The sequence below is a fragment of the Phaseolus vulgaris genome, chromosome 6 (genome assembly GCF_000499845.2).
Source record: "Phaseolus vulgaris cultivar G19833 chromosome 6, P. vulgaris v2.0, whole genome shotgun sequence".
NCBI classification, from domain to species: Eukaryota; Viridiplantae; Streptophyta; class Magnoliopsida; order Fabales; family Fabaceae; genus Phaseolus; species Phaseolus vulgaris.
In genome coordinates this window covers 31,184,557-31,196,946 of record NC_023754.2, presented here as the reverse complement: position 1 = coordinate 31,196,946, position 12,390 = coordinate 31,184,557, and the positions used below count along the sequence as shown (strand labels likewise).

At 34.4% G+C, this 12,390-nt stretch overlaps 1 protein-coding gene across 1 annotated transcript; it reads left to right on the top strand.

The window, feature by feature from the left end:
- The first annotated feature begins 321 nt into the window (after positions 1-321).
- On the top strand, positions 322-12,077 carry LOC137832940 (uncharacterized). The gene is made up of 16 exons (XM_068641347.1): positions 322-771; positions 874-1,013; positions 1,117-1,174; positions 1,411-1,626; positions 2,387-2,662; positions 2,784-2,918; positions 3,128-3,253; positions 3,739-3,783; positions 3,896-3,997; positions 4,502-4,644; positions 4,757-4,880; positions 7,335-7,409; positions 8,591-8,944; positions 9,013-9,105; positions 10,452-10,608; positions 11,486-12,077. The coding sequence occupies exons 1-16, from the start codon at positions 517-519 to the stop codon at positions 11,740-11,742; spliced, it is 2,556 nt and encodes an 851-aa protein (XP_068497448.1). The 5' UTR covers positions 322-516; the 3' UTR covers positions 11,743-12,077.
- The last annotated feature ends 313 nt before the right edge of the window (positions 12,078-12,390 follow it).

The window sequence follows — 12,390 nt, the reverse complement described above, 5'->3', positions numbered from 1 at the left end:
TATCAGAAGAGAAATTAATTATCAACTAAATGAACGAGTTAGAAAATAAATTATTAAATAACAAAAATTACAGTATCATTTATCTAACTTTAGAAGAAGAAAACTTCTGCAGTAATAAAATAACACGTGAATTCCTTATTTTATTTATAGTTACACTTAATTAAATTATATAATAAATTTAATTATATATTTTATACTCATTTCTTTTATTTTTATATTAAAATATTTTTTTTCAAAAATATAAGTATTTAGATCTCATAAGATAATTTACAATTTAGTAACGATATTATTATTTTTATATATTTTTATATATGTTCTTGTGTTATCCAGAACACTTTTTCTTTAAATTTATCCGAAAGAGGTGACCGCGACAAGGGCACAGTCTCGGGTTTTAATTTGACCGACCCGACCCGACCCATATAGGCATGTAGCGAAGCGGCGTGTGGAGTGTTTAGCCGTGATAAAGCCTAACAGAAAGCATCTGTCTACTCCACTGTATCAGTTTTCGTGGTCGGGATGGAGCAAAACGAACCCGTAACCCTAACCCTGACCGCTGAAGCAGAGCTCAAGAAAGACCATGCTATATCGGATCCCGACGAGAAGATGGAGGAAAACCAATCCCTAACCGCAGAAGATGAGCGCGACAACGACAAAGCCGTGTCTGATTCCGATGACTCTGATTCAGAGGACGAAGCTCAGCAGAATCTCCTACTTCAATCTCTCCACACCGAGCTTGCTGCTAACCCCTCTAATTACGATGCTCATTTGCAAGTAATTTCTTTCTTTCTTCTTCAATTCAACTCAACCCAACTCTATTATATTATTTTTCCCTTTTCTCGAAGTTTATCCCAAACGATCGTTTTTCTTGTTCAGTATATAACGCTTCTGAGGAGAACCGGTGATGTTGATAAACTGACAAGAGCCAGGGAAGCTATGAGTGAACTCTTTCCATTGAGCCCTGCACTGTGGCAACAATGGATCAAAGATGAGCTTTCTCTCATCCCTGCTTCTCGGTCCTTTTCTCTTCCCTCGACTCCATTTATATTGTTTTTCTTTCCTCCCTCCTATTAGGATTTATTGACCCACTTTTTGTTACACTCTCCCTTTACCATGCAGGCCCGAGGCTTTCTCTAGAATTCTGAAGCTTTACGAACGAGGAGTGTTTGATTATCTGGTTGGTTATTATATTTCAGTATGCTGGCCGCTTTAGACAATTAATCTTTGCTAGAGCAATTCATTTGTTTGCCTTTTCCTAGTTAAGAGGAGTTATGTTTAAAACTGTCGCTCCTTTTAGGATACTTAAGGATATAGATATTGTCGGAGAACTGAAAAACATTTTTTTAAACATTTATAATTAAATTGTATTACTTTAAAGGTTTTGCTTAACTGTTGCGTTATCCTCTATTTCAGTCTATCTCTCTTTGGTGTGACTACATTAATTTTGTCCAAGAGTTTGATCCAATGGTACGCCAATGTACGCCTACTGGTATTTCCAAGGCGAGGGATCTGTTTGAGACTGCCCTTACTGCAGCTGGTTTGCATGTTGCTGAAGGCAGTAAAATATGGGAAGCATACAGGCAATATGAGCAGTCTATACTTTTATCCACCAATGATACTGATGCACAGGTCCAAACATTTTGAACTTTACCATATATCTATGTTGATGGTGCTAGACAACATGCCAGTATTAGTTCAGCTCTATGTATTTTTTTATGTTTATGCAATGTTTTACTTTGAGCCCCAAGCATTGCATTTGATAAGTATTTTCATACGCAATTATCTGTCAGAAGAAAGTTTTTTTTTTTTTTTCATTGTTTAGAAACCAGAGGTTTTACTTTGATGATAATATCGAGGATATAGCAACATAGGTGCAGCTAAAATTAATTTTGTGACACAGTTAGAGCCTTGACTGCACAAAGATGGCCTGAGCTAAATGTGAAAATTCAGTAGTTGATAGCATATTTTAATTTTGGGTTGTTTAAGGGATTTAAAGGACAAAGGAAATTCTTCTGTCAAAGAAAAAATTGATTTGAGATTAGCTTGTCATTTACAAAATATTTTGGTTCAGTCTTGGCAGATACATATTTGAGTACAGAACAATAAAGAGTGTAGTTGTGGGGAAAAAGTGGTATTGCTGAGGTAGTGCCTTAAATGCAAATAATGCCCTAAACTAAATGTGAAGATTCAATTGAGAGTGTAATTTAATTTTGGTCTGTTAAAGACTTGAAGAGAGTTATAGAACAAAGAAAATTCGGCAGCCAAAGAGAAACCTGATTTGGAGATTAAGTTTTAACATTTAAAAAAAGAATTTGGTTATATTGAAGCTTTTAGTGGCCTCATAGGTTGTTGTTTCAGTAATGCATTAAGTTTTCTTCTACCTTTACAGGCCAAAGAAAAACAAGTTCAACGCATTCGTAGTTTATTTCACCGCCAGTTGTCTGTTCCCCTTGCTGACATGAGTTCAACACTTACTGCCTATAAGGCTTGGGAGGCGGAACAGAGAAATCTTCAAGATGTTGAATCTGTTGACTTGGTTGATATTTATCCTCATGTTCCATCTTCATACCAGAAGGCCTTGGAGATGTACAATGCTCGTATTCATCTTGAAGAGTACATTTTGAGCCCGAATATTTCTGATTCAGAAAGAATACAACACTACATGGTATGTTTCCAAGTCAAAATATGACTAATTACTTGTAAAGTTGTAAGATATAGAATCCTAGAATTGTATTTATTGTTCTTTAGTATGTGTAACCCCTTTTAATAAGAGATTTGTATTGCAGAACTATTTGAAATTTGAGCAATCTTTTGGAATGCCAGCCAGAATTCAAGTTCTATTTGAACGAGCTATTACTGACTTTCCTATATCACCTGATTTCTGGATTGATTATACTCGCTATTTGGACAACACTTTGAAGGTTTTAAAATTTCCCTTGTTCCTACTATTTTTGTCACATTTTATGGTAAATAATATCCCTAATGTCTTCAACCAAAGCGAATTGTGTCATGTGATATATGAGACATCCCCACCTAGTGGGATATGAATTCTGTTGTTCTATTATCTTTTTCACTTGACACCATGTCCAATTTCTAATTTGGAGTTTTATCCGGTTTGATTATTTTCTAGGTTGGTAATATTGTCACCAATGTTTATTCTAGGGCAACTAAGAACTGCCCTTGGGTTGGAGAACTTTGGATTCGGTATATGCTTTCCTTGGAGCGTGGTCATACTTCTGAGAAAGACTTGTCTGAAGTATGTTCTGGATACAAGTCACTATTATAGCACAATTTCCCCATTCTTTATGCAAATTAAATATTTGAAATGGAATTCATGTTTCTTTGATCATCAATAGAATGGTTAATTAATGAGTAAATAATGTTGTTTCTGGTTTATTAATGACTAAGGCAAGTTCTTGGTAAAAATGTGCTCTTGTTTTTCTAATACTTCCTCATTGATTTGAATGTTATTCTATCCCAAGAGTAAAAAGTGTTGACACACATGATAATGATCACCAAACTGACATATATGACCTTCGTTTTTTGTACTGATATATATATACACACACACACACACATATATATATATATATATACATTCCTGATATTATTTATTTCTTCAGAATTTCTTATCCTATTGAATTTGTACTCTTCTCAATAAGTTCTTTGATTATAGAAAAAGTATGGTTGAGTTTTTTATATTTGCTTGAGTCATTTAGGAAATTTTGCCAATGATTTCAGATCTTTGAGAAGTCCCTGCATTGTACCTTATCAACTGTTGATGAGGTATTTCCAATATTCAATCTAGATTTATCCTTTTCTAATTCCATCTCTCACTTCCCTTAAATTTAAAGTATTGCATATTTACAAACTTTTCTTTTTTATATTTTTATTTCAGTATCTTGATTTGTTTCTTACCCGGGTAGATGGCTTAAGGCGAAGAATGGCATCCAGCAGTCAAGAGGATTTGGAATATAAAATAATTAGAGAGACCTTTCAGGTTGGTTATATTTATTTCCTGTAAAGCTATGCTGGAGTTGTGTTTGGTAGACCGGGAAATTATGTTTGCCTTGTTTGTTTTACTTTCTAAAATAAAACATTTACAGGAAACAAATGGTTTTTGGCCAAGTTTCTCATGAAAATATTCCCGTGAGGCCAAGTTTCTAAAATATAATTTTCCTAACTTGAAACTAAATTTTTTAATGACAAAATGCAATTTTGCTCTTTATAACAATAAATGAAAGATTTTCATAAAAGTAATGTATTTCCTTTCTTTCCTTTCTAGGAAACTTATATTAATATTTCCAGGATTATTTTTTACTAACCAAACAAGATTTAGTCATAGTTCCAGGATTCATGATTCTCGGATATGAATTTTTTTATACCAAAAGCCCCTTAGTCTTTTCTCCTGCATAAAATTAAGTGTATAGTGTGTTGCTAGACTGGTTTGCACCAACTAGTCAAATCATCACTGTTGTATTCTATGCTAACTCTACTATTTTAGCGTGCATCGGAATATCTGTCACCACACTTGAAGAACACAGAGGGTTTACTACACTTATATGTGTATTGGGCTCGTTTAGAAACAAAACTTGGGAAAGATGTAATTGCAGCTCGGGGAGTTTGGGAGAATTGCCTCAAGATATGGTTTGATAGTTTTTATTTAGTTCATTTTAAATCAAATACTTTGTTTTGTTCTCTTTCATTAAATTAATTCTAAACTACTTTTGTCTTTCTTTTAATATTATCTTCTGATAAGTGGTTCAATATTGGAGACATGGACTGGTTATATAGCAATGGAAGTGGAATTGGGTAACATAAATGAAGCAAGGTCCATATACAAGAGATGCTACAGTAAAAGACTTTCTGGGACTGGTTCAGAGGTATTGATGAAATTATCATTTCATTGTGCTCAAGTTTCCAAGTTAGTCATAGTATTTCCATTCGATTTTCTAGATAGTTAGAGAGTATTTGGTCTCTCCCTAAATAAGACCCAATCCATCCCCATATAGTCCTTCACCTTCACTCACTACCACTCTTGGGTATATAACATTCTGGGGAATATGATTCTTGGGAATGCAAATTTATAATGTAAAACTATGCTCTTTAGCATGTATTTTCTTTTTCTTATTATTTTATTGACAGCATGATGCTATTTTCTTTATTACCTAAGTTATTAATAGTGGAGGCACAATTGAATGTCTATTGCCACTCTTAGCCTAGATTGAATCTATTTTGACAATCTTTCAAGGGAATATGTACACGATATTTTCCCCTTGAAGAAGGTTGATTTGCAATTAAACCCATGGTCACAAGCCGCAGCCATATTGTACCTAGGCTCGTGCTCAAATAACGGTAGATAGTTTGAGGGAAAATGCAGTAGTATATTCAATTAAAATAGGAAGAAAACTATTGATGAAATGATCATTTCCTTGTGCTCAAGTTTCCAAGTCAGTCATAGTATTTCCAATCGATTTTCTAGATAGTTACAGAGCCATGGTCACAAGCCGCAGCCATATTGTACCAAGGCTCATGCTCAAATAACGGTAGATAGTTTGAGGGAAAATGCAGTAGTATATTCAATTAAAATAGGAAGAAAACTATTGATGAAACGATCATTTCATTGTGCTCAAGTTTCCAAGTTAGTCATAGTATTTCCATTCGATTTTCTAGATAGTTAGAGAGCCCATGGTCACAAGCAGCAGCCATATTGAACCAAGGCTCATGCTCAAATAACAGTAGATAGTTTGAGGGAAAATGCAGTAGTTTATTCAATTAAAATAGGAAGAAAACTATTGAAGAAATGATCATTTCATTGTGCTCAAGTTTCCAAGTTAGTCATAGTATTTCCATTCGATTTTCTAGATAGTTAGAGAGCTCATGGTCACTAGCAGCAGCCATATTGTACCAAGGCTCGTGCTCAAATAACGGTAGATAGTTTGAGGGAAAATGCAGTAGTATATTCAATTAAAATAGGAAGAAAACTATTGATGAAACGATCATTTCATTGTGCTCAAGTTTCCAAGTTAGTCATAGTATTTCCGTTCGATTTTCTAGATAGTTAGAGAGCCCATGGTCACAAGCCACAGCCATATTCTTCCAAGGCTCATGCTCAAATAACAGTAGATAGTTTGAGGGAAAATGCAGTAGTTTATTCAATTAAAATAGGAAGAAAACTATTGAAGAAATGATCATTTCATTGTGCTCAAGTTTCCAAGTTAGTCATAGTATTTCCATTCGATTTTCTAGATAGTTAGAGAGCCCATGGTCACTAGCAGCAGCCATATTGTACCAAGGCTCATGCTCAAATAACGGTAGATAGTTTGAGGGAAAATGCAGTAGTATATTCAATTAAAATAGGAAGAAAATTGTTGAAGAAATGATCATTTCATTGTGTTCAAGTTTCCAAGTTAGTCATAGTATTTCCATTCGATTTTCTAGATAGTTAGAGAGCCCATGGTCACAAGCCGCAGCCATATTGAACCAAGGCTCATGCTCAAATAACGTAGATTGTTTGAGGGAAAATGCAGTAGTATATTCAATTAGAATAAGAAAACTATTGAAGAAATGATCATTTCATTGTGCTGAAGTTTCCAAGTTAGTCATAGTATTTCCATTCGATTTTCTAGATAGTTAGAGAGCCCATGGTCACAAGCCGCAGCCATATTGTACCAAGGCTTGTGCTGAAATTACGGTAGATAGTTTGAGGGAAAATGCAGTTGTATATTCATCTAGAATACGAAGAAAACTATTGATGAAATGATCATTTCATTGTGCTCAAGTTTCCAAGTTAGTCATAGTATTTCCATTCGATTTTCTAGATACTTAGAGAGCCCATGGTCACAAGCCGCAGCCATATTATACCAAGGCTTGTGCTGAAATTACGGTAGATAGTTTGAGGGAAAATGCAGTAGTATATTCATCTAGAATACGAAGAAAACTATTGATGAAATGATCATTTCATTGTGCTCAAGTTTCCAAGTTAGACATAGTATTTCCATTCGATTTTCTAGATAGTTAGAGAGCCCATGGTCACAAGCCGCAGCCATATTATACCAAGGCTTGTGCTGAAATTACGGTAGATAGTTTGAGGGAAAATGCAGTAGTATATTCATCTAGAATACGAAGAAAACTATTGATGAAATGATCATTTCATTGTGCTCAAGTTTCCAAGTTAGTCATAGTACTTCCATTCGATTTTCTATTGTTTCCTTGAGATAATGATAAATGTAAGGGTGCTTAATGTGTAATGCAGCATGTATGGGTTATTTTACTTGTCATGCAATACTTTTTGAATTAGATGATACTTTCTGTTCCTAAATAACAGAATAATTCAGGATATATGCCATTCATGGTTACGCTTTGAGAGGGAATTTGGCAAGTTGGAAGATTTTGATCATGCATTACACAAGGTATGCTTCTCTTTAAATTCATTTTCATTATTTCTTACAACTCTCCGTTATATTTATTCTTGTAAAATATCTATTGGATATAAAAGTAAATGTAAACTCGACCTAACAGCTTAAGCTTTTAGAAAAAAATTGTGTGCAACCATTGTATTGCACGTGAGTATGTGTAGGGCCTGACGAGACCAGTCTTGTTTACTAAAGTCAGGCTAAAGCTTTTTGAAAAACCTATTTTAATAAAAAGGCCAAGCTTAGGCCATTAAAAAAGTCTATTAAGCCTGTCAATTTATGTTGTGGACTTCTGTCTCTTATGGATGTGTTTTCTAGTTATTCTATAGATGAGCATTGACTTGTTAAAAATAGTTTGGTTACCTCATTTGATGGAAAATGGCTGTTTATATTTCTATTTCTAATTAATAGTTTGGTTATGAGTTAGAATAGGTATTAAATATATGTAGTAAGTAGTTATATTGAAAAACTATTATATGAGCTATTAACTTATTACCATTAATTTCTTCTACCTTTTGGTGTTCCTAGTGTAATTTTCTTCTATAAATAACAAAGATCAGCTGAGAGATAATCAATTTCTTGTGCTCTTTTTGTCATATTTAAGTCTTAAGTCATTTAACACTCAACCTTAGTGTCTAGCTTTTGGGTATGCTTGTCTGAAGGTTTGATTCAGTTATCTGAAGTATGAGGAATGCCCTATATGAAGCATTCGGCTGACTTAATCCTGGTCAATTGGATTTCCTTGTTGCGCACCTTTAAAAGGGACTAATGGGTACCTACCCTCTCAGCTAAAGGAGTGTGGGTAGGGTAGATGGAGATAGCTTTGCACCTTTTAGGTAAGAGAGTACTGTAGGATTTGAACTTGTAATCTCCAGGTCACAAGGCAACAAATTTACCATTGTGCCCTCTTCTTGGGCACCTTAGTTTTATTAAAATTGAAATGTTCACATGGGGAGGGTAGATGGAGATAGCTTTGCTCCCTTTAGGTAAGAGAGTACCGTAGGATTTGAACTTGTAATCTCCAAGTCAAAGGCAACAAATTTACCATTGTGCCCTTTTCTTGGGCACCTTAGTTTTATTAAAATTGAAATGTTCATATTACAGATTCTAGTATCATTATGTGTCATTTAACTGTTAATGACATGATCAATCTTACTCCATAAACTGCCTTTCATTAGGTTACCCCTCGGCTGGAAGAGCTTAAGTTATTTAGGATACAGCAGGAATCCAAGTCTGGAGAGGAAAGTGAAAAGCATCTTAAGAGAAATGCTCGTGAAAAGAGAAAGCTGGGGTCAGATATAACTGAAGAACAGTCTCCATCAAAGCGACTTAGAGAAATTGGAAATCCGAAGAAAGCACCCGAGGAGAACAATTATCAACAGCATAACACTTCTCAGGTGACAAAAGTGGAAGGGGTCAATTGGAAGAATAATAAAACTGACGATAACCCAAGCGAGCAACAGTCTAACCACGAAAAGAACAGGGCATACTCTGACCAGTGCACCGCGTTTATATCAAATCTTCATCCTACGGTAGATAGTACTCTTAGTCTCTTTATCGCTGTGCATATTACTGTGACTGATATGTTGTGTTATTGCAGGCAAATTATGAGCATATTCGTAATTTCTTCAGTGATGTTGGTGGAATTATTGCCATTCGCATCCTACATGACAAATTCACAGGAAAATCAAGGGTATCAAATAACTTTTTCTTTATCTTTTTAATTTATTTTATCTACTCTTATTAGAATTGAATTGGCTGTATTAGCACCCAACATGCATGTGTTGTATTATATATTTTCCTTTCTATTTGTGTAATTGAGTTACAGTGGGATCTTAACGTGTCTGTCTGGGAGCTTAGTTAGCATGACTCTATAAATAGATGAGTCAGCACTTAGAGCTAGGATTGTTAAATAGCATCAATTGTCCCATGAAAGGAAGTCAAGTAGGTTAAGTCATTGTGATGCTTGAAATGCTACACTCATAAGTATAAAGAGTTGTGTCTTGATTATTAACTATAACTTTTGACCTAGAAATAAGCCTTTGATCCAACAAGGATTCAATCCTTTTTCTTGTGCATTGGGTACTCTCTCTTCTGAGGTTTGATTCTCTTAGTTTTTTTTTATGGTTAGCTTGGTTGTGTAGAAAGAGGGAGGGAGGGTGTGGAAGAAAGAGAGTGGACGAGGACGAAGATATTAGTTCGGAGGAGTGGAAAGGAGAAGAAATTCTCTTTTTTTCCACCAGGCTAGGGCCCATAGAAGATTTCCACACGACAAAGGACCTATTAAGTTTGCTGAAGATGCAACATATTGGATTATGGTGTAAAGAAGAGATATTTTGTTTGAAAATAAAGCCCCATAAGATTATGGCATATTTTTTTCAGTTTTATTTTATTTCTTTTACCTTTTTTCAATAGTCATTTTCTTTCTTCTATTTCTTTCCAACAAACCACCTCTATTTCTGTCAGTTTCCACTTTCTCTCCCTCAACTTCTTACCTCCCTTCCAAACAGAACATTAGAAAGTAAACTACCTGGTGACGACCATAAAACTTGCAGTCGATTTCAATATCGCGAAGTTTCCCTAGTTGGGTTTATGGGCTGGATTCTTGCCTTTTTCTTTATTTTATGGATTTTTCCTTACGTTTTTATTAGTCTTTTTGGAATAAAAATACTTAGTTCAGGGGGAGCAAAAAAACAGTAGGAAGTTCTCATTCCATGGGTATTGTGAGTCCCAAACTTACGGAGTTACCACCATACCTGATTAAGTTTATTTTTAGCACTTATATGGTCCTCATCCTCATTTCGTCAATTTTTTTTTATGTGGGACTTTTTTCATTTATTGGAATTCCTGACAAGTAATACAAACATAATTACTGGTTAAGCTGAAACAGTTATATTGTACACTATTTTTTCTTACCAACTCACCAAAAATTCATGTAAACTAGTGAGAAGGTCTTATTGCATCATAGCAAATGAGTGCTATATGCCTATTTGCTGACCTTAGCATGAGTTACAAATTTTTATCTTGATATTGGTGAAGGGATTAGCATATGTGGACTTTTCGGATGATGAACACCTTGCTGCTGCAGTAGCCAAGAACAAGCAAAAGTTAATTGGAAAGAAGTTAAGTATTGCGCGGTCTGAACCAAAGCGAGGTGGAAGGGAATCTTCTAATCCCAAAACATTGACAGAACATGGTATGTGTAGTGAATTTTGAATGTTTTTACTGACACAAGTACATGCATGAATATGCTGTGCACCTGCAATACTCCCTGGCTAGTGATCTCGATGTATACTTTATAAATGGAAAGTTGCTGTTTATGTAATACATAATAATTCCATGTGGAGCACGGAAACTCTTCTGTTTGTAGCATTACAGTGTTGGACTCAGTTCCAACATTGACACCTACCTAACACATGTCAGACACTTCTCATAATATCTTTTACCTTTCTCTTCAAACCATTATCAGAGAAAAAAAGTAATTGGTTTAAATATACCTTTCTTAAAAGATATAACTTAATTTTCTTATTTATGGATTTTTTTGGTAAAGAAACCAAGTTATTTTGTTGTACAGAAATTGTTTTTAATATATTCTTGTGAGTCTCATTATCATAAAAAAGTGAATATAAAATAATATTTAAATATACATTAATTAGATATTTGATGTTATGTTACTCGTATTCTATTTTCACAAGACTGTGTGTGTGTGTTGTCCTCGTATTGTATACATTAATCGTGTTAGTGTCCTCGTCTATGTTTGGTGTTCTTGTTAAATTTCATGCTGCATATTCCAATTAACCAAGTTGGGGTATAACTTGAATTCAAAGATGAAATATCGGGAAACTGTTGAGTCAATAAACATTTTGGCCTGTAATTTAGTGTTAGGGAAGTTGCAACAACCCTGCAGGCACCGGAATGTTTTATTTTGAATTCCTAGTTGTTTAACTTCATTGGCACCCTTTACTGGTACTTGTTTCACGGGCTTCCTTTTTTCTTTTCTTTTCTGGCTTTTTTAATGTCAATATCATTTAACATTGTTTCTCACTTTCTCTATCAATTGAACTTTTTCTCAGCACACACCTCTAATCATTCTGGTAGAAAAGGTTCCGTTTCCAATGAAACTGATGATGCTTACAAAGGAGATGTAAAGGATGCAAAGTTCTCTTCTAGAAAACCAGGAAATGATAACATCCAGCTTAGAGGGAAGAATACTTTTGCCGTGCCTAGAAATGTCAGACCACTTGGTTTTACTGTAAATAAACCAATATCAGAAGAGGGGGATGAAAAGCCAAAATCCAATGAAGAATTCAGAAAGATGTTCATTAGGTAAGGATTTTGTGCCTCTAATATGTTACTCCGAAGATGGCGGTTATCTTTCAAAAATAGGCAAAAGTGGACATGATGCAAGTTATTTGGCTCCAGAGTATGGTTGTGTTGTGATTTGCATGATTAATTACATCAGTCTAGTAGATTAACCTTCAGGTAGTCTTTTACTTTTTACAATTGACACAATCTGTTTTGGTTGCGACTCTGTATAGTGTACGTACATAAAATTTTCGCAGTAATCGACCCGCCAAACAGATTATCTTTGGCTGCCGCTTTTGTACCCCAAGATTTTTCCTCCAATCCATTTATTTGAAATTCATTCTTTCTTTTTTATAACAATCCAGCATGGAAAATTATTTAATCTATTGTAATTACAAATTGTGTAAATGGTTGCATTTAGATTCTACAAATCAGTAAATTAACTCGGGTTGTAAAATCTGTGACGAAAACTTCCATTTAGGTTGTGAAGTGTTTCAGATTCTTCCTCTAGAATTGGAATTTATACTTAGTAATTATAAAATTCATAATCTATTTTAGGATTCATTGTACAAATTGAAAATGAAAATTTTAATTTTGGATTGTGTAATTTAGAATAACATTGCTCCAAGCAATAAATAAACAATTTTAAGTTCATCAAGATCTGCGTCAATGT

Excerpts from the sequence above, each read along its gene's own strand:
- LOC137832940 (XM_068641347.1), top strand. The coding sequence starts at position 517 with ATGGAGCAAAACGAACCCGTAACCCTAACCCTGACCGCTGAAGCAGAG. Across the intron at positions 7,410-8,590 it reads TTGATCATGCATTACACAAG|GTTACCCCTCGGCTGGAAGA; the intron begins GTATGCTTCTCT and ends GCCTTTCATTAG. Across the intron at positions 8,945-9,012 it reads TATCAAATCTTCATCCTACG|GCAAATTATGAGCATATTCG; the intron begins GTAGATAGTACT and ends GTGTTATTGCAG.